The sequence below is a fragment of the Triturus cristatus genome, chromosome 9 (assembly GCF_964204655.1).
Source record: "Triturus cristatus chromosome 9, aTriCri1.1, whole genome shotgun sequence".
NCBI lineage: Eukaryota > Metazoa > Chordata > Amphibia > Caudata > Salamandridae > Triturus > Triturus cristatus.
The window spans coordinates 706,528,315-706,549,012 of record NC_140592.1 but is presented as its reverse complement, the minus strand read 5'-3'; the positions used below and the strand labels follow the sequence as shown (position 1 = coordinate 706,549,012).

Sequence of the window (20,698 nt, the reverse complement as noted above, 5' to 3'; positions counted from 1 at the left end):
TCACAGTGCAAAAGGGGGCACAGAGCAACGGGTCACAAGGAGAAAAGGGGGCACAACGAACAGTGGCAACAACAAACCTGAGGCGATGAGGCGCAGGTGGAGGCCTGCGGGTGGAGGCGGGCCTCGAACCCACAAACGAGTAGCAGCGAGCGGAGCAGGACCACAGGCGCAGTCTGGTGGAGCTGCGCGGCGTGGGGAGCGGACTGCCTAAGGAAGGGTCAAGGGTCGCTCTCACTGCAGCGCAGCGGCCGCCATAAGAAGGGGAGGTGGGAGGGAGGAGCAGCTGGGAGGGAGCCAATGGGGGCGGGGAGGCGGGGCCGCAGGGACGCAGCGGCGGTAACAAGCCTAAGGCAAGGCAGTGGAAAAACGGCAAAAACAGGGCAAATAAGGTCACAAGCGAAACGGTCACAGTGCAAAAGAGGGCACAGAAGCAGCGGGTCACATGGAGAAAAGGGGGCACAGAAGCAGAACAGTCACAGTGCAAAAGGGGGCACAGAGCAACGGGTCACAAGGAGAAAAGGGGGCACAACGAGCAGTGGCAACAACAAACCTGAGGCGATGAGGCGCAGGTGGAGACCTGCGGGTGGAGGCAGGCCTCGAACTCACAAACGAGTAGCAGCGAGCGAAGCAGGAGCACAGGCGCAGTCTGGTGGAGCTGCGCAGCGTGGGGAGCGACCTGCCTGTGCCACTATGCAACACTGTACACAACTCTTTGTAAGCAACTGCACCCCACTGTACTCCACTCTGCTCTATGTCACAGTACTTCAATACTCCACTGTATGCCACTCCACTCTACTTCACTTTATTCCATTGTACTCTATAACACTGTATGACAATCCACTCTACCACACTCTGCAATACTGAAATGTACTGCACACCACTCCACTTTACAAAACCCAACTAGACTGTATGCCACTCTACACTATTGTAGTGTACATCACTTTATAATACCTTATGACACTACACTCTACTGTACAACATGGTACTCCAATTTATGATGCTTCTTTCAACTGTATGCTATATCACTCTACTCTACTGTACTCCATGCCACCACTCTTTTACACTTTACTCCACTCTACACTACTCCACTCCACTGTACTCCACTCTAATATACTCCACAATACCTCTGTGCCATACTCCGCCCTATGCTGCTTCACTATCCTACAGTCTACTCCACTGTGTGCACCTCCACTCTACAACACTGTACTAACACTATGACACTCTAGTCCACTCTGTGCCCATCCACTCTACACCACTATACTACACTGTATGACACTCAATGACATGCCACTCGATTTCTCTCTATGAAACGCCACTCAACTATATAACATCACTTACAAAGCCAACTAGCCTTGCCCTAAAGATTTGTAATACCAAAGTTATGACCTCAATACTTCATGGTTCGGAATTATAGGGCTTTGAAAATTTGACACCATTTGTCCTAGCCCAAAATACGTTTTTAAGAGGCATCACAGGTCTCCCGCAAAATACCCCTTTAAAGCCTTTGTATTACGATCTAGGATGTAAATCATTGGATGTGGTGGCGAGATTCCGTCCAATAGCATACTGGCGTAGACTATGGACTACCCCTAAGCTAATAAATTATGCTGTAGCACTTAAGGATGTCCGGCAAGCTGACACCACATGCAAGATCAGCTGGTTGCAAAAAGTTAAATGCACACTGGTAAAAATGGGCTTGAGACACTTATGGGAGGATCCCATGGGCCAACGGTTCCTCTTGAAAAGGGAAATGAAAGAGCTATACTGGTCTATGACCATAACTGACATCATAAGAACCACAGAGAGTTCAGCATTGACAGGTAGACTCCCAGAGTTCAAATCTCCCCTGTATGAACCATATTGGGATTTCATCTCCAAGCACTTAAACAGAAGACTATACTTCCAATTTTGGGTGGGCAGTTTACCTTTAAAGTCTTTCACACACAAATGGAACAATACAGATGACAGTAGATGTCAACTAAGTGTAAAGCAAGAGGAGACTTATTCGCATATACTTTTCGTTTGCCCTGCCTATGAGGCCCCACGAAAAAAATGGTTAGAGCCATTATGTAAAAATATGGGCACTAAGAGCGGTAACTCTGCACTAAAGAATACTGTACTGAAACACAAGCGAGCAGTGTGTATTATCAGTTGCCAAATTTCTGGGCTGGATGTGGTTAATACGTAAAAAATGCAAATCATGCCTGCACTTACACAATTCAGTAGTCAAATAAGTGAACAGGATGTAGGTCAACCAGTAGGGTTAAACATGACAGATCAGTAAAGCCTAACTTCACTTCGATCTTCTCGAAAATATGGTTGGTAGAAGTGGTGTTTCTTGTCACATAGCACTTTATTGCACACCCATAACTTATCATAGTTTATGACTTGTAGGAAATATAACATATAGCTTACCTTGTTGTCATATATAAAAATACCACAATTCAAGGATAGCTATTTGATAAATATTGATAGTTTTAAATGGTCGTGGTCTAAACACAAAGTTTTTTAAATAGAGCAAAGAATGATATTAATAGATTTTTAATCTTCCCAACAAAATGTTTTATGTTTTTATGTGAATGTACTTTTATGATCTGGAGATCTGAAATAAAGATTATGATGATATAACATAGCACGCCACTCCACAACACTCTCCTCCACTGTACTCTGCGAAACCCCACTTGACGATACTCCACTATGACGCGTTATTTCACCCCACTCCACTCTAAAACACTCTACGACACCCTACACTACTGTTTGACACGCCAGTCCACTGTAAAACTCGCTACTCCAGTCTACTTTGCTTGACTCCACTATATCAGACACCATGCCACTACACTATATAACACTTTATTACACTGTACATTACACCACTACACTCTGCTCCACTCTATTCCAATCTATAAAACTCCACTCTATGAAAATAGATTTTACAACACTCTCCTGTATACTGAATTAGCAAGCTGAAAAGAGTTTGTAACAAGGTGCTCTACCTATAATAATGTGAGGTGGTGGATACATTGTAAATGAAAGTTATAACTATACCTGTAGAATTTTTTAAGTATGTGTAGTTTAAGCTTGGTTTGTATAGGGAAAACAAGTTTTCCTAACTATAACTAAGCTTTTACAGTGAATAAAGCAAAGACATAAGGCAGAATAATTTGAGGGGTTATGACGGTGCCACAAAATGTTGAAGCCCTAAGCCCTTTATACAATTTGATGTCTTGGTAGTCGAACCCTATAGGGTGTTTAACTAAAAAAGTTCTCATCTTCATTCTCAGTCTGACATCAGAATGTTTCTTACCAAATCTGCCTTCTCAGACTAACCATATGTATTTGATTGTCTATAATGAGTGTATATAGTTGATTTGTTGTATACATCTTGTTATTAAGCACTAAATTCAGTTGAGATTCATTTTTGTTTAGCTGCAGATCACAATGGGGACAAAGCTTACCAGCAGCTCCAAACACTTCAAAACCACTCTTCATTTGCCATTGTGCGTCACCCTTGGGGTGATTGCCTTTGTGGCACTGGAGGTCTTTCTCCTTCATGTACAAGAGCAGGAGACAGTACTAGATGCGTTCCAAGCTGGCCATTTTCTCCTGATGAGTTTCCTGCTTCTGAATACGTTTGGGAATGTGGTGAAGTTCATGCAAACCAACCCTAGCATCAAAGGGATTCTACTGATGGACTGCTCGGTCGGGCAAGGCTGGGAGTGAGTATGGAAAGAAATGATGGAGAATGTTGAAAGTGAATTGTGAAAAGTACTAATTGTGTGTACATGTTTCCTTGTCCAAGGACAGGGACCCATCTCCTTTTTAGAACATTTCTGTCATAGTCAGTGAGATGCCAGATATAAACACACAACTAATTTCTAAAAGTAGCAAATTAGTGCCTTGAGGCATATAGTCAGTGGAGGAATGGGTGGGATAACAGTTTGAGTGATTGTTTTTTAAACTGTTTCATTGACCTTTAACACACTAAAAGGAATTTTGTATACTGAATCAGTACAACTAGTACTGCAAAATACTGACAGAGGTTTTTCTTAGAACTTTTCTACCTGTTTAACAAAAAAGGACTCAGAGGAGTAAGGTGGCAATGATAAACATCCTGTGTTGTCTCCAGATGTTCCTGTCTTTTCTGAAGTACTCCCTTGTCTCTGGCCTACTTCTGGTAGAGTTTCTTTATGGTCCTCAGCACATATATCTCACTACTAAATGTTCTGTCCTTCTGTCTCCTTTGCATTGCATGTTTGTCTCTGTCACCCATATTATTTCTCTGGTTTCTTAAGATATTCTAATAAATTTTCAAGTGACTCTGCGTCCCCCGATTATCAATTTTGCTATTGATTTTCCTTGTCAATTCCTCTTGTTTTAGGCATATCAATTTTCCTGTGTGCCCATTACAAGTTAGCTGGAATTCGGCACAGTATTCTCACCCACCCCCAAATTATTGATATGATAGGATTGGGTATTTCGGGTATGGGGCTCGAGATTTACTACTGATTGTAAACGAATGGGGAGTAACATGTGGGAATCGTTCTAATGGCAGATGTTTTTTACCATTTTACCCTGACATTTAGACTCTGGGTGAAAAACACTGCATCAGCTGTACTCCCACATTACTTTTTTACGTATTGTTTGCAAAACCTTTTAGCAACCTATTGACCTGATTCTCAACAGCCAAGACCTTCGCCTCCCTCAAGGCTTTAACAGCTACCCACTGACTGCATAAGGTTTAAACTGCAACGCAAGCAAAAAACATGTCTTAATAAATCTAGGATTCAAGGAGGGGCGCAGGAAGCAGCTGTTAAACCCCTAGCTGAACACCAACCTTTGAAATTTCTCCAATTCTTAGATTATTTTTTGTTTAACCAATTTTTATTGTGTGTACAAAGAAAGCAACATCTAAAGCGATACATTTGTGAAGAGCAGAGCAATTTCGGGCTACAACAATACATGAGACCGTTATTTCGAAAAACAGTCGCCTCATGACGGTAATCCATAATAAGACCACCACTTCCCCGTACTTTATCATGTTTATGAGGACAGCCATGTGCCTCATTGTTGGACTTGGCTTCTTCAGCGGGTTTACCCCCAGACTTTATGGCCTCCTGTTTTTGACCCTGTTTTTGTTGGTTTTATGACTCTGGGCACTTTGCCAATTCTGATAAGTGCTAAGGTGCATATGCTCTCCTTGTAAATTGTGTTTTTGGATTGGTTATTTGATTTACCTTTAAGTCCCGAGTACAGTGCACTGTGTGTGCCCAGGGCCTGTAAATGAAATGATGCTGGTGGGCCTGCAGCACTGATTGTGCAACCCACACAAGCAGACTTGCAAAAGGTTCTCGGACCTGCCACTGCAGTGTCTGCGCGCAGTTGTGACTGCAATGGCAACTTGGCAAGTGCACCCACTTGCCAGGCCCTAACCTTCCCATTTCTTACATATGAGACACCCCTAAGGTAGTCCAAAGGTACAGCTGTGGGCATGGTGCAGTGTATGTGAAAGATAGGACATGTGCTGGTGTGTGTGACATGCCCTGATAGTGAAGTACAGTGTATTTAGCTTTTCACTATTGAAAGGCAACCTGTCCCATAAGTTAGAATGGGGAATACTTTGTAAGATCTTACAAGTATAACTTCCCATTGGGACAAGATAGAAAGATGGAGTTTAGTATGACTGAACTCAGATTATATATTCTTTTAGTAAAGATGATTTCTAAATTGTTTGTTTGAAAATACCACTTTTAGAAAGTGGGTATTTTCTTGCTTAGCCATGCTGTGTGCCTCTGGTGGTTTGTGGATTGATTGTCTCGCTTTGGAGTGACAAGGGCTGGGGATGCACATACTCTCAGACAGCCGCTGGGGGGTGGTTTTTAAAACATTTTTTTATTTGAAAATAATTTTGTTTATTAAACATTTGATAATCGTACATAGTGGCAATCACAGTTATTACAAATCTGACAAGCATAGTACAAAAAGAGGAGTCCTATACATCGCATCCCCCTACAGTATTCAGTTTCACATGTGCATGGCTCTGCAGCATTTCTATAAAAAAAAAAATACAACTATGTAAATTAAGGGTTAGTCTGAAGCATGTCTGGATGTTTACGTAAATATACAGTAAGTGGTTCTCAAATATCTAACGGCTTGGAAGCAGTTGGCAATTCTTCAGCGTATATAACAAAATTATCTCTACAATAGACAGCATCTAGCCACCAGCAGGTTAGTGTGGGGGTTTTCTTGCTATCCCAGCACATGGCTATACTAGGTTTAGCTAATAACAACATTATGGCAACCAGTTTCTTCCTAGTTGACTTTGCAGGTATACGAAGGCCCAATAAGCATAACTGTGGTGTGCAGGAGATCTTACAGGATATGAGAGTCCCTACATGGAAAATCACCGCCTCCCAGAATTGCCGTATCTTGGCGCAGGCAAGGTGGAAGAAGCCTGCCCGATCGGAGCCACATCTCTTACAATTCGCAGTATCACGCAATCCATATTTATATAATTTAACTGGTGTGTGATATGCTTGGTGGTTATACTTATAATGGAAGATGCGCAGATTTCCATTTGGTGTTAGTAGTGTGATGAGTGTACAGCATGATGTCCAGTCATCGTCCGTGAGGGGAGTGTCTAAGGTTTCGTTCCACTTATCGCGTGCCTTGAGAGCCTGTGTGCCAATGTCCGTTTGTATCAACCGGTATAGTCGTGAAATTACGTTGGAGTGGCTGGCGGTGGTTATTAACATTTGCAGTGACTTCAATGTGGGAGGTTCGGCAGGATAGGAGGGGTACAGTTCCCGGACAGCGGCCCTTAATCTGTAATAAAGAAATCGGAATAAAAGTGATTGGTTGCTAATGTAAGACAAATCTGCGGGAGTTATAAACGTCCCATTCTGGTAGAGATCTCTCATTTGTGCTATGCCTACCTGTTCTAGGAGTAACATGCTCTTCTTTTCCAGTGTGACTGACAAAGCGGAGTGATGGGTCAATGGCATATTCGGAGCATATAGAGGCGTTTTATTCGCTAACTGACCAATGCGTTGCCAGGCTTGTGAGGTTGTGTGTATCGTGTTTATTTCCTGCTGCGTTAAGTGTGGCCCCGTATGCGTGAGAATACTGGATAATGGGACTGGGTCAGCATCCCCATCTTCCACAGCAAGGTGTGGCAAATACTGTACCGGGTGATACCAAAAATATGCGAATTGCGCCTGAGCGCAAAGATAATATAGAAATATATCTGGGACTGCGAATCCGCCCAAAGCATACGGAAGTGACATAGTGTTAAGACTGATACGCGCTTGTTTACCAGCCCAGATCAGTTTAACGAAATTTGTGCGTAGCCGCTTGAAAATTGAAGCGGGAGGAGGTATTGGTATATTGATAAAGAGATATAGGAGCTTGGGTAATAATACCATCTTTATTAATGAAATCCTATCGGCCATAGAGAGAGGAAGGGTTATCCATCTGGTTATTTGTGTTTCCATGCGGTCTATGGTAGTGCCATAGTTATATCTAAGTATTAATTCAGGGTCTCTACGTATCCAAATTCCAAGATATTTAATGGGATCTACCTGCCATACAAGTGGGAATTCCATTTGTGGTGCTCTGGTACTTGCCGTCAATGGAACCACCGCTGACTTTCCCCAGTTAATTTGCAGGCCCGAATAGCGACCGAATTGTATATATTCCCTCAAGAGAGGTAAGTGGTTGTCTTTGGGATCTCTTAAATACAGTACCATATCGTCTGCATATAATGATATGCTAATAGGCCTTAAATTGAATCGCAATGCCGTGTGTCCATATTTCTGACGTATTTTACAGGCAAAAGGCTCTAATGCAATAGCAAACAGTAGAGGGGATAATGGACAGCCTTGTCTGGTCCCGCGTTGTATGGGTATGGCTGCCAATATGTGTCTATTAACCTTGACGCGGGCAGTACGTTGATTGTATAATAGGGCTATCCAGTTGAGGAACATGGGTGGTAGGCCCATTTTCTGCAAAATGGTGAACATATAAGTCCATTCGACAGAGTCGAAGGCCTTGGCTGCGTCTAACAGCACCGCCACAGCCTGCAACTCCAGATTAAGTTGATGTAGTAGGGCAAATATGGTGCGCAGATTATGTGCAGTGGAACGAGCTGCAGATTGGTCAGGCAGAACTATAGTAGGCATGAGTGGCTGTAGCCTAGTAGCAATAATCTTAGCCAATATTTTGACGTCCGTGCTGATTAACGATAGGGGTCTATATGATTCTGCTTTATCAGGACTTTTATCAGGCTTCAGCAGTGCTACTATGAGGGCTTCACGCAATGTTGGGGGGGAGAATTTTATTGTTATAAGCTTCGTCATACATCTCAAGCAGATGTGGGATTAATAAATCAGAGTAGGCTTTGTAAAATTCACCCGTGTATCCATCAGGACCAGGTGACTTACCATTGGGCAAAGCTTTATGGCTAGCAAAACTTCTTCCTCCGTAATGGGTTGGGCCAAGTATTCACGGTGGGCGTCTGATAACCATACCAATGCTATATCTTCTAAATAGTGCATAATTTCAGGCCCTGGTACTGTGTGCTGCGTTTTGTAAAATTCGCTGTATGTGTCGGCAAACGTATTTAGGATGCCCTGAGTATCATAATGCATCGTGCCCTCATCATCCTCTATTTGCATAACGATGTGTTGTTTGTGCTCTGTGCGAATTGTTTGCGCTAGCATTCGTCCGGGTCTGCCACCCTCTCCTACCGTGCGCGCCTTGTGGCGTCGGGACGTGTATTTTATTTTGGCCTCAGCCAGTGTGTTGTAGTTACTAATCTCTTCCCGCAGATGGCTGAGAGTGAGTGCACTATGAGCGGTCTCATATTCTGTTTCTAGGAGTTTTATGCGATCCTCAGACTTCTTCAACTGTGTCCTAATATCCTTTAAGATTGGGGGTGGGGGAGGTGAAGTGTGTCCTGCCTTTCCTGAATGAGCTAGGGCTGGGCTGAATAGACATGGGCTGCATTTAGAGTAGGGAAAGGAGATTTCCTTGCACCTGAATGGGCCTGGTCTGCCGTACACAATGCTGCCTCCACCTCCTGCCATGAAGCTGGACCAGAGAGGATAGAACTTGTTTTGACTGAGCACAGAGCCTTTGTACCACAAGAGAACAAAGAGAAAGTCAGTATAAATATTGGGTCCCAGACCCCAGATTTTCAGATTACTGCTGAACTAAGGAACCTGCCAGGAAGAAAGGCTGGAAAAGCTGTCAGGAGGAACTGCCACTTTGCTGCGTGCTCTGCTGTGTTGGCCTGCTGCTTGCTGCTTCGGTCTTGGGCAGGGAAATGACTGGATTGTACTTTCATCATCCTTCTGTTAGAGTTTTCTCCAAGGGATTGAAGTAGAGATTGCCTCCTGTTGGAAGTCTCAGCCGGATAAAACACATCAAAAGAACTGGCTGTAATCAAGGAACCTGACAAGAAGAAGAGCTGGAAGAACTGTTAGGCGGAGTACAGCCCACTGCTGTTTTGGGCTGGCCTGCAGTGGCTGCTGCTGCCTTGGGCAGTGAAAGGACTGGACTGAACTTTCTTAACTTGTGCTGAGTATCTCCAAGGGCTTGAAGTAGAGCTTGCCTCCTGTTCTGAAGTCTCAGGGAGTGAAAGGACTTCACTGGCCTCTGGGTACTGACTCTGGAACTGCTGCTACAGAGGGGGGAAAGCAGCCGACTCCGTCACCGACTCCGTCGCCAGCTCCGTGTCCTGAAGGCACCGCAAAGGGCACTGCAGCATCTTGCACCGCAACCCTGGTATCACCAACGACAACTGCCGCCGCCACGAGCCACTGCTTGCACCCTGACCTGTGGGCACCACATTCCGCACCGCCTTGCTTCACTTCACCACCCTGGTCTCACTGACTTGGTCGCCGCCTGCTGACTTCAACACTCTGACTGCACCATGGCTTTGGGGCACTGCTCCTAAGTCTCACGATACACCGCCCTGTCCCACACCGTAGTCCGGACCGACTGATGCCAACTCCCCGGAACCGGCTCTCTCGCCTGCAACGCGATCTGCCAGCACCGCAACGAGCACCACCTTCACTCCTCATCGCAGCCCTGGTCTCACCGACGCCGCTGGACCGCCATCACTGAGCAGCTGCCTGCACGCTTAACATCACAACCGCAATGGTTGCCACGACCGACTTGCACCAACATGTCAGCCGCAACGAAAATATACTGTTTACGAGTCTACCGACCCCACGACCGACACGGTCGGACATATATTGTTGGATTCTGTTGTTTTCAGCACTGCCGTAGCCCCGGACGGAGCTACTGACTCTGAGGAACTGCATTTTAAAGTCATTCTTGCAAAGTGCATAATTTCAAGTACTGTGTGTTGGATCTTGGTTTATATATATAAAGTATTGGATATTTTTCTAAACTGGTGTGGTGGCCGTTTGTAGTGTTTTCACTGTATTACTGTTGGTTATGTGCAAATGATTTATACACTGGCACTGAGATAAGCCTGACTACTCGTGCCAAGCTACCAAGAGGGTGAGCAGGGGTTATTTCAGTAGTGTATCCCCCTTATCCTGACTAGGAAGAAGGGTCTCTACTTGGACAAAGGTGCAAACCATTGCCAACTAGAGACCCCCCATTTCTAACACTCAAATATCTGATTTTCTTGTTGGGCGCACAAATTAATCCCCTTATGCCACAGCGGGATCAAGGGGAATGAAGGTTGCCCCCACAGGCGGGCAACATCTCTTTTGGCTACCAGATAAAGATCCTCTCGGAGTGTGGTCCCCCTGTTTCCCCAGGAGCCCCAGCAGTGTCATACGGGGCCCAAGTCAATTGAGAGTTCCAGGACCATCAAGATCTCTCAACCCAACCCGTCCCAAAAGGAGCGCAGCACCGGGCAGACCCATGCCACAAAATAGAAGTAGGCAGCAGGGAGACTGCAGCGTGTGCATGTAGCCTGAGTGGTCGGGGTTATACTTTGCATATGGCAACAGAAAAGATATGTCACGTGCAGGTAGTTGATGTGGATCATGATATGTCTCCCTTCAATCATCATCATCCAGCTCGTCCACACAGCTCACCCAATTCTGTCTAAGGGAAGTGAAGCCATAAGGAGCATTGATAATCAAGGAACGGTAAATCACAGATATCACTCAGGAAAGATATGTTGCGTGCAGGTAACTGATCTGGTACATGCGTAGTTGTGAAGACACCTCCAGCTCCGGGGAGCCAGTTGTGCCTGCCTCCAATCATCATCATCCAGCTTATCCCCTCAGCCCATCCACTTCTGTCTAAGGGAAGCAAAGTTATCAGGAGCATTGATAATCAAGGAATGGTAAAACATGGATATTTCTCCCCTACCGAGGCGCACCATTGGCCTCAAAAGGACTATAGTTCGGGAGCTGGGCATCTGGGGGGAGGTGGGTCCACAGGGAATGGCGTAGCTGAAGGAAATGGAAGAACTGTGTGTGGGACATGGCATAATGAGCTCTCAAATCTTGAATGGGCTTCAAATTACCCCCTGGTAGACATCGCCCAAGTACATAATTCCTATCCGTCCCATTGGGCAAAGCCCTCAAGTCTGGAGAGCTGTTGAGGCCATGTGCCTTGTCAAAGGGGGGTTTTCCCATCAGGCGGCGGTCCCATTGAATAAAGCTTAATGCCGCCCTCTGACAACGTACTGCCACCTGGGTGCAGGGTGGCGTCGTTGGGGGCATTCGGCCACATTAAAGCAAGTCAAGGAGCCCCTCAAAGCCCAGTAGGTGAAGTTTCAAGAGGAAGACAGGGTGATCCCAGCCACCTGCAAACCACTCATTGACGGGAATCACTTGCACTGCTAGATAGTACCCGTAGATGTCTGACACCCCAAGACCACCGTCAAAGGGAGACTTCTGCGCTGAGCTGAACATCACCCAATGGCGTTTACCAGCCCATATAAAGGATGTGGGGATTTGATAAGAAAGATTTGCTAAGAGGTACAAATAGCGTGGAGACATATCATCTTAAAGAGTTCGATGCATCCCATGGGGTTAAGGGACAGTTGGCACCAGCAGCGCAGGTCACGGTCAAGGGACAAGGCTAATTGTTGGACATTAAGGGCCCAGGCCAAGTCCAGGAGGCATGATATGAATCCCCAGGTACTTAAAGGAGTTCTGCCGCAGAGGTACATCAGGGCACCAGTGTCGTTCCGCAGCATTCCCTGTCACCTCCACGAATAAGGATTTACGCGCATTAACCTGAAGACCGTAGACCTCTTCATAAGTGAAAATATCTCCAGACAGCAAGGACCAGAGGCCTGGGGGTCACAGAGTAAGAGGAAAATGCCATCAATGTAGAGCGCTATCCGATCATTAACCAGGTCAAATAGTAGTGGGAATAGGGGACAGCCCTGACGTATGCCTCCATAGATCTAGTTAAAGAAAATCCCATTTACACAGACCTGAGCCATGGGGGTGATATTCAGGAGATGCACCATTTTGTGAAATAGTGGTCCCAAGCCTGCTCGCAGGAGGACCGTGTCAAGGAAGGGCCAGGAGACTGTGTCAAAGGCCTTACAAAAGTCCACCAGAAGGAGGGCCAGGTTACAGTTCAGGCAATGTGCTTGGGAAGGAAGAAATTGCACTTGGCGAATACAGTGACAGGTTCTTCTGCTGGGTATAAAACCATACTGGTCTGGGTGAATAAGGTGGGACAGGGTTCGGGTCAACTGAGTCACTAGCAGGCCTGGGCGTAGTTAGCGGAGTTTAGCAAAACTCCGCAAAGTTACAAAAAAACTCCACAAAGTTACACGAGTGACGGAGTGCATTGCAAACTGCAGTTTGTGCTGATTTTCCTGCTGGTCGGGTAGAAATTCTACCCGAGCAGCAGCTCGCGCTCGCGTACTTACCGCTCGTGATCGCGAACTTACCATTCGCGATCGTGAGCGGGGAAAAAACTCCCCTGCACTCCGCGAGCTCTGAACAGAGCGTAGTTCCCCGTCCAGGCCTAGTCACTAGGACTTTAGCAAAAACCTTGATGTCTGCATTATTAAGCGAGATCGGGCGGTAGGAGGAGCAGTCTGTAGGAACTCCGGCCTTAGATATAGCAACAATAGTGGCACAGTCTAGGTCTGGGAGAACGACCCCTGTCGTAACGCCTCCGCATAGAAGGCCAGCAAGTGGAGTGTCAGAATGGTACGGTGTCTTTTATAGTATTCAATGGGAAACCGTCTGGACCAGAGGTTTACCCCAATTTGAGTCCGGATATGGCTTGGTCGACCTCTTCTGTCATTAAATGGTGTAACTCGTGTGCCAGGAAACGCAGGATTGAGGGCAGTGGAATGTCTCAAAGAATGGGTCTCTCAGTCTCTGATGGGGTGATGGACACATTGCATACAGGTCCCAATAGAATGCTGCAAAGACAAGAACAATCCCCGGCAGATCTTCCTGGAGATTGCCAGCTATGTCTCTAACGGCGAGTACTATTCTAGTGGATATATTACGGATCGCCAGCCAATACGCAACAGCTTACCAGACATATCCCCAAACTCATACACCCTTTGGGTCGAGGCTCTCCAGCACTGCTTCACCTCTTCAAGGGAGACCTGTCGCAGTTTAGACCATGCTATTGCCAGGAGGTGCCCCAAACTAAGAATTTGGGCCTCTAGATCTGTCACCTACACTTGTTTTAGAGATTCTTGTCGTCTCACATAATCTTTAAGTAGCCCCCTAAGATTGGGTTTTGCTCGAGGCCCACAGCGTTGGTGCCGAGTATACAGAGCCCTCATTTGTTCGAATAAAGGCTTGCAGCTCCTCCTCTACGAAAGAGGCTTTCTTGGGGTCCTTTAGATGTCACACGTTGAATCTCCAGACTGGGTGCCAAGTCTGCGGCTGGGCACCTCACTCGGTAAGGAGGGGGACAATATCTGATACACCACGTGGGAGAATCTGGATGTACCACAGCTATAGGAGATCGGTTGCCGGCAACCACAGCAGGTCAATCTGTGATTCTGTATTATGGGCTGTGGATTGATGTGTATATGACCGTAGCAATGGGTGCCATAAACGATATGCTTGGCAAAGGCCTAAGGAGTCTGCCCAGACCACTAAACATGCTGAACGCACCCTTCGGTTGGCGCTTCCAGAACTGCATTAAAGTCTCCTCCCACAAGGTTAGTCCCTGGCGGAGCACTATTAGGGTTCAGAGTGTCTGTAAGTTGGTTGCAGCAGCTGTGGGGGAGTATGACAAGAGATACAATTATAGCGTTTGGCAGCCATATGTCCTATAACCCCCACATACCTCCCCTGGGGATCCTCATGTACTTTGATCACTGTCATTGGAAGGGATTTAAGCAATAGCAGGATGACTCCCCTTGAGCCTCTGGTGAAGCTCGAGTGAAAAACTCTATCATTGCCTAATCAACCGGGGAAGGGGCAGTGGGAGCCCAGCAGATGTGTTTCCTGTAATAGGGCTACATCTGGGTTGTATCACTTGAAATAAGGCAGCACATCAGATCTCTTTACATGGTCTAAGAGACCATTAACATTCAAATAGATAATCTTAATCATAGGGAAAGGTGGTATGGTAAATATAGGACACTTGGGGACCATTCAAGGACAGGGACAGCTAAGAAGTCAGAGATGCTGCATTGGAGAGCTCCAGAAAAGAATACCTGAAAGGCAAGAACAAACTCATAACAAAGTAGCAATCCGACAGAAACCAACATAAGTCCCCCCAACTTCCCACACCCATACTTCCTCCCTGAAGCATCTGTCTCCCACAAACAAAACATAATTTAGAACAGCGAAAGCAAGAAAGAAGAATAAAAACTCAAGGGAATTCAAATGGCAGTACTTGTACCCATAACCTGGTGTCACGGTCCTGAGCAAGGGAGGGCATTCCAGTACCTTAGCTCCTCCCTCCCCCTGTAATGTATGCAGGCAGAGTTTAAGTGGTAACAGGGCGCCACCTACAGAAGCAGGATACCAGAAAAACCACAACTCCCGGAATGCCAAGAGACGTCGTCCCATGCATTATGGCCGGAGCTGCCTTTCCATTCGATGGCGATAAAGACCTGCCTCTGCGGGTAAACGGGGCTTGACAAACTCTCCGACAACCCCCCGGAGGAGGAAGCGATAGCGGAAGGTGTTTCCCCGCTGGAAGTCGAGCGTGAGTCCCCTCTATCCTTCGCTGAGCCCGTTGCTACTTCGTTTCCTGCCTTCTTGTGTATTTCGAAACCTACGAGGTGACTTTTTGTTTTCGGCTAACCCTGCCGAAATTCCTGTGTGCCTTGGACGCTACGGGGCCCGGACGCCCTTTCAGGTATTTAGGCTTATCGCGAATGGGAGGTGTAGATTGACATCCTCCCGTCTATTTCTGTTTGTGCTTCAGAGGAACAATCTCCCGGTCTCTGTAGGGGGATTGTTATTTTTGGGTTTCTTGTCTTCCTGATCCCGCTGTGCTGATAACAGCGAAGATTGACTTCCAGGGAAGGTACAGGTGAAAACTCTATGGTGATTCTTCCCACGCGCCTGCCTTTCTTTCCTGGCTGTCCCACGAAGGGGTTGTGACGTAACAGCCTCTTTCCTGTTTCTGGAGACCTTAGAGGACAGTACTCTTGGTCATTGGGACATATACTTCTGGAGCTATTGTGGAACGCTTGAGTGAGTAAGGAATCCTTGGGAAACCAGTAAGGGGGAATGCTGTATGATTGTTAATATGGGCATCCCTTACCCTCACGTTTCATTCTTTGTTGTTTCCTTCCCATGCAGTAATCCCATGAGGGATCTTGACTAGCCGCTGGGCGGCCCATCCAACCAAGCACAGCCCAGACGCTATACCCCGATCTGCATTGTTTATTATTTTCTCCAATTCCCTTTTTTCCCGGGGAGCTTCTTTACGCAGTGGTGTGTACATTCCTCTATGTGGGGTTGTACCCAGGGAAGGAAGGGGGCTCTCTCCACGCAATCGTCCTTGCTTGCCGATCCTAGGGGTTAGTGGCTTTCTTGGTGTTTTTGCTACTGACTCCTGACAGATTGTCAAGCCCAAGTTAGTTACCCAGACCGGACAATGGACACCAACGTGGTTTTAGCCTCATTGCTGGAGAGCCTGGCGGCAGGAGGTACATACCTCTCGCCAGGAGAATCAGGAGTTGAGAAAAGAGATGGGTAGCTTGCGTAGGGAGGTAGCGGGTATTGCTAGAAAAGGCACTGGGAAAGGGTCATATATTAGGGAATGGACACTTCCCCCTCCGGTCTCTACCACCACACCAGTCTCTGGGGGAGGCACACAGGGCCCTGGGATCTTTACAGTGCCAGTAGCATCCTCACCTCATGACGGGTCCACTCCTACCATCCATGTCATACAGATCCATGGCATACCCCTGGCCCCACCCGAACGATTTTATGGGGACCCCCAAGAAGTTTGAGATATTCCTTAATCAATGTAGGTTGCACTTCCTCTGCAAGCCTACTGTATTCCATGAGGATGCAGCCAAAACCTCCTTCATGATGTCCTACATGGGGGCAAACACCGCTAGTTGGACTATCCCATTGATGGAACGGAACGATCCCGTCTTGCACGATTTTCAAAGTTTTTGTTTGGAGATGAGAAAGTTGTTCGATCGGAAGTCACACATGATGTCTCTGCACTTCGGCAGGGATCACAGGATTTGTTGACCTATATCACCACCTTTAATCGACTCCTGGTGGAAACGGACTGGCCTCAAGAGAAACGTACTACACTGTTCTACCAGGGACTGCGAGGCAAACTAAAAGATATACTATCGCAGGTAGTCCAACTACCTCAAACCTGTGAGGAGTTAATTGACCGCACTGTCCAGTTGGATCACGGTTTACAGGAGAGAAAGGGAGACAGAAGCAGAAACGACACACGTTTTCTCCTCCCCTGACCTAAACCAGCAACCGAAGAACACCCGAAGCAGCGGAACCAATGCAACTCAGAGGAATCCGGGGCCCGCTCACTACCGAAGAGAGAGAAAAAAGACGGCAGCAAAAGCTGTGCTTATATTGCGGAAAAAGCGGGCACTTCATCCGGGAGTGTCGAGCAAGAGCCAAGCTACCCGAAAGGCCGAATACCTTCAGGATGCAAGCACTTGCATCTCCACAAACGACGGAAAACTGAAAAACCCAAGACAGGAGGGGGTCTCTGTCTTGGGTTCAGGAACCAAAACGATCTCTTTAGCTCTTGCCAATACTATTCAGCCTTCCGTGGCTCACATGAATGTGTGTGTTACCCTGTGGGTGTCCAAAGAGAACTCCATCAACGTGTCTGCCCTTTTGGATTCCGGAGCTACCGGAAACTTTATCGATCAGCAATACGCCTGGAACATCGGGGTACCGTACGAAAGCAAGGACACACCGGAGATAGTGAAAGCAGTTGACGGAAAGGCATTAACATCAGGACCAGTGAGGTATCATACCTGCCCCCTTACGATGCAAGTGGGGGAGAACCACTTTGAGACTATCCAGTTCGACCTTATAGGCCCCCCTCACTTTCGTTTAATCTTAGGCATGCCATGGCTGACTCTTCATGATCCTGTCATCCGATGGGCAGACCGCACGGTGTTCTTGTCTTCTGGTTATTGCAAGGATTAGTGTCTCAAGCAACCCACACACCCGGACATTATCACTGATACGCACACTGGACTCCTAGCAGAAGGATGTGAGGAACCCGGGTACTGATGTTCTACCGCTCTACCAGAAGTCTACAAGAAATACCGGTCAGACTTTGACAAACAATGGCGACGCAATTACCACCTCACCGGACATACGACTGTCGTATTGACCTCGTGCCTGGAGCTGACATCCCTTGTAGCCAGGTGTATGCCTTAACGGAGCCAGAGACCCGCTACCTCAAGAACTACCTAGAGGAAAATCTGGCTTCTGAATTCATCCGGCATTCTTCATCACAAGCCTCATCACCTCTCTTCTTCATAACTAAGAAGGATTGCGACGAATTGAGGACATGCATCGACTACAGAGCGATCAACAAAGTAACAATAAAGAACAGATACCCCCTGCCCTTGCTACCGGTGCTGTTTGATCAGCTAAAAGGAGCACGAGTCTTCACGAAACTGGATCTCAGAGGGGCATATCATTTGGTAAGAGTCAAAACGGGCTATGAGTGGAAGACAGTCTTCAGGGCCAAATTCGGGCTCTACGAATATCAGCTGATGCCCTTCGGGCTGTGCAACGCCCCGGCGGCATTCCAATTTTTCATGGATGAAGTGCTTTGGGGGTGCTGGACACTTTCTGCATCGTGTACATAGACGACATCCTCATTTTCTCCTCTACCCCCAAGAACACGTGATTCATGTGAAGGCCGTGTTGGACAGGCTTCAACAACATTCACTGTACGCCAAGCTAGAAAAATGTCTTTTCCACGTTAACGATGTTGCTTTCCTGGGGTACGTTATCAATGCACAAGGTTTTCAGATGGACATGGGCAAGGTTGAAGCGATCATGCAATGGAAGGCACCCCAGCACGTCAAGGCTGTACAGAGCTTCCTTGGGTTTGCAAACTACTACAGACTTTTCATCAAGGAATTCTCCAGGATAATACACCCTATATCTCGTCTGCTGAAAAAGAACACCCCATTCACCTGGGACCAGGAAGCGGAACATTCCTTCAACGAGTTGAAGAACCGATTCACCCAAGCTCATATTTTGCGGCACCCAAACCCGAGCCTGCCGTACGTGGTGGAAACAGATGCGTCGCAATACGCCATTGGTGGTGTATTATCACAGAGACACCCCGACACAGGACAGCTCCATCCAGTGGCATATTACTCCAAGAAACTCACCCCTAGTGAGATAAATTACTCTATCACGGACAAAGAGCTATTGGCCATCAAGAGGGCTTGTGAGGAATTGAGGCATTACCTCCTGGGAGCTTGTCCCACGATCGAGATATACACAGACCACCGGAATCGGTTATTCCTGAAATCCGCTAGAGCCCTCACACCACATCAGCTGCAGTGGTCTCTGTTTTTCTCAGACTTTGATTTCATCATAAAATACAGACCCGGACCCCAGAACGGTAAGGCTGATGCTTTGTCAAGAATAGACTAACCCAAGGACCATGAACAGGATATGCCCCAAGAACCTCCTTCCATTCTCCGTGAAGATGCCTTCTGGCACGTAACCTTGGCGATGATCACATCAGAAAACTTCCTGGACGACCTGAAAACGTCCTTGACCCACGTGGATGGTCACACCTGGATGCAAGAAGACCCGGAACATAGAACCACAAACGATAACCTCTATTACCACCGCCAGGCCTTGTACGTTCCCCACACAGCTCAACAACTACAGGTGTTGGCTTGGGCTCACGACTCGACGTTAGGGGGACACTTAGGGGAACACAAAACTATAGCCGGTATTGAGAGATCCTTTTGGTGGCCCACACTAAAAAACAACACCAAGAACTACCTAAAAAACTGTGCCATCTGTGCACAAAGCAAGCCAGCCATTCCTGGCCCACGGGACTGTTACGTCCGATTCCCATACCTCCGCTCCCTTGGCATACTGTGTCGATGAACTTCATTGTTGAAATGCCACCCTGTGAAGGGTACATTACCATCCTCGTGGTAGTCGATCACTTGACCAAGATGGGACATTTTATTCCACTGAAACGACTGCCTATCTCTGCCGAACTTGCTGTTGTCTTCCTCCAGCATGTGGTTAGAGTGCATGGATTACCCAGAGTACTCATAACGGACCGAGGGACTCAGTTCACCTCTCTGTTTTGAAGGGCGTTATGCGATACTATGGGAGTGGATGCCCGCTTGTCCACTAGCTACCACCCCCAAATGGACAGAAAGACGGAACGCCTCAACTAGACACTTGAACAGTACTTACGTTGTTTTACCCTCCAAAACACCATGGCCTGGTACCCGCTTATCTGGACAGCAGAGTTTGCCTACAACAATGCCGAACATTCCACGCTGTGGTGTTCCCCCTTTTTCTGTCTATATGGTTTCCATCCGAACATACTTCCTTTCGAATGGCCTGTGGTTTCAAAACATCCCACCATACAAGAACACCACTCCCACCTCAGAGCTGTGCTCCTAGAAGCTAAACGTCAACTAGAGGCATCACAGACCACGCAAAAACATCACGCAGATAAAAGAAGAAGCCCCAAACCTGCTTATAAGGTGGGAGACAAGATGTGGTTAGCGACGAAGAATTTACAGCTAAAAGAGGTGGGTAAATTAGCTCCCAAGTATGTAGGGCCTTATGGCATTGAACAAATCATTAACCCTGTTTCAGTGAGGTTGTCTTTACCCCAGACCTGGAACATCCACCCCGTGTTCCACGTATCCTTACTTAGGCCCTGTCCAATCAATATGAGGTTGCCTTCGACACCATTGCCAGTAGACGTTGATGGGCAGGAGGAATACGAGGTCCGAGAGCTGTCGGATTCTAGGCTTGTGAGGGGTAGAGTACAGTATCTAGTGGATTGGAAGGGGTATGGTGTGGAAGATAGGACCTGGGAACCGGTAAACAACCTGCACTGCCCAAGGTTGTTGCAGCAATTCCACACCCAACACCCGGGCAAACCAGGGCAACCGCCGAGAAGGCGGTCCTTGAGAGGGGATTCTGTCACGGTCCTGAACAAGGAAAGGCATCCCAGTATGTTAGCTCCTCCCTCCCCCTGTAATGTATGCATGCAGAGTTCAAGTGGGAACAGGGCGCCACCTACA

The 20,698-nt window shown here is 47.1% G+C and overlaps 1 protein-coding gene across 1 annotated transcript in view; it reads left to right on the top strand.

Annotated features, from left to right (window-relative positions):
* The first annotated feature begins 3,438 nt into the window (after positions 1–3,438).
* The window catches only part of LOC146798555 (putative palmitoyltransferase ZDHHC24), a 147,069-nt gene continuing 129,809 nt past the window's right edge, over positions 3,439–20,698 (top strand). Inside the window, exon 1 of the mRNA XM_085627985.1 lies at positions 3,439–3,716. Coding sequence (XP_085484111.1) covers positions 3,439–3,716 — 278 coding nt within the window. The remainder of the gene's footprint in view (positions 3,717–20,698) is intronic.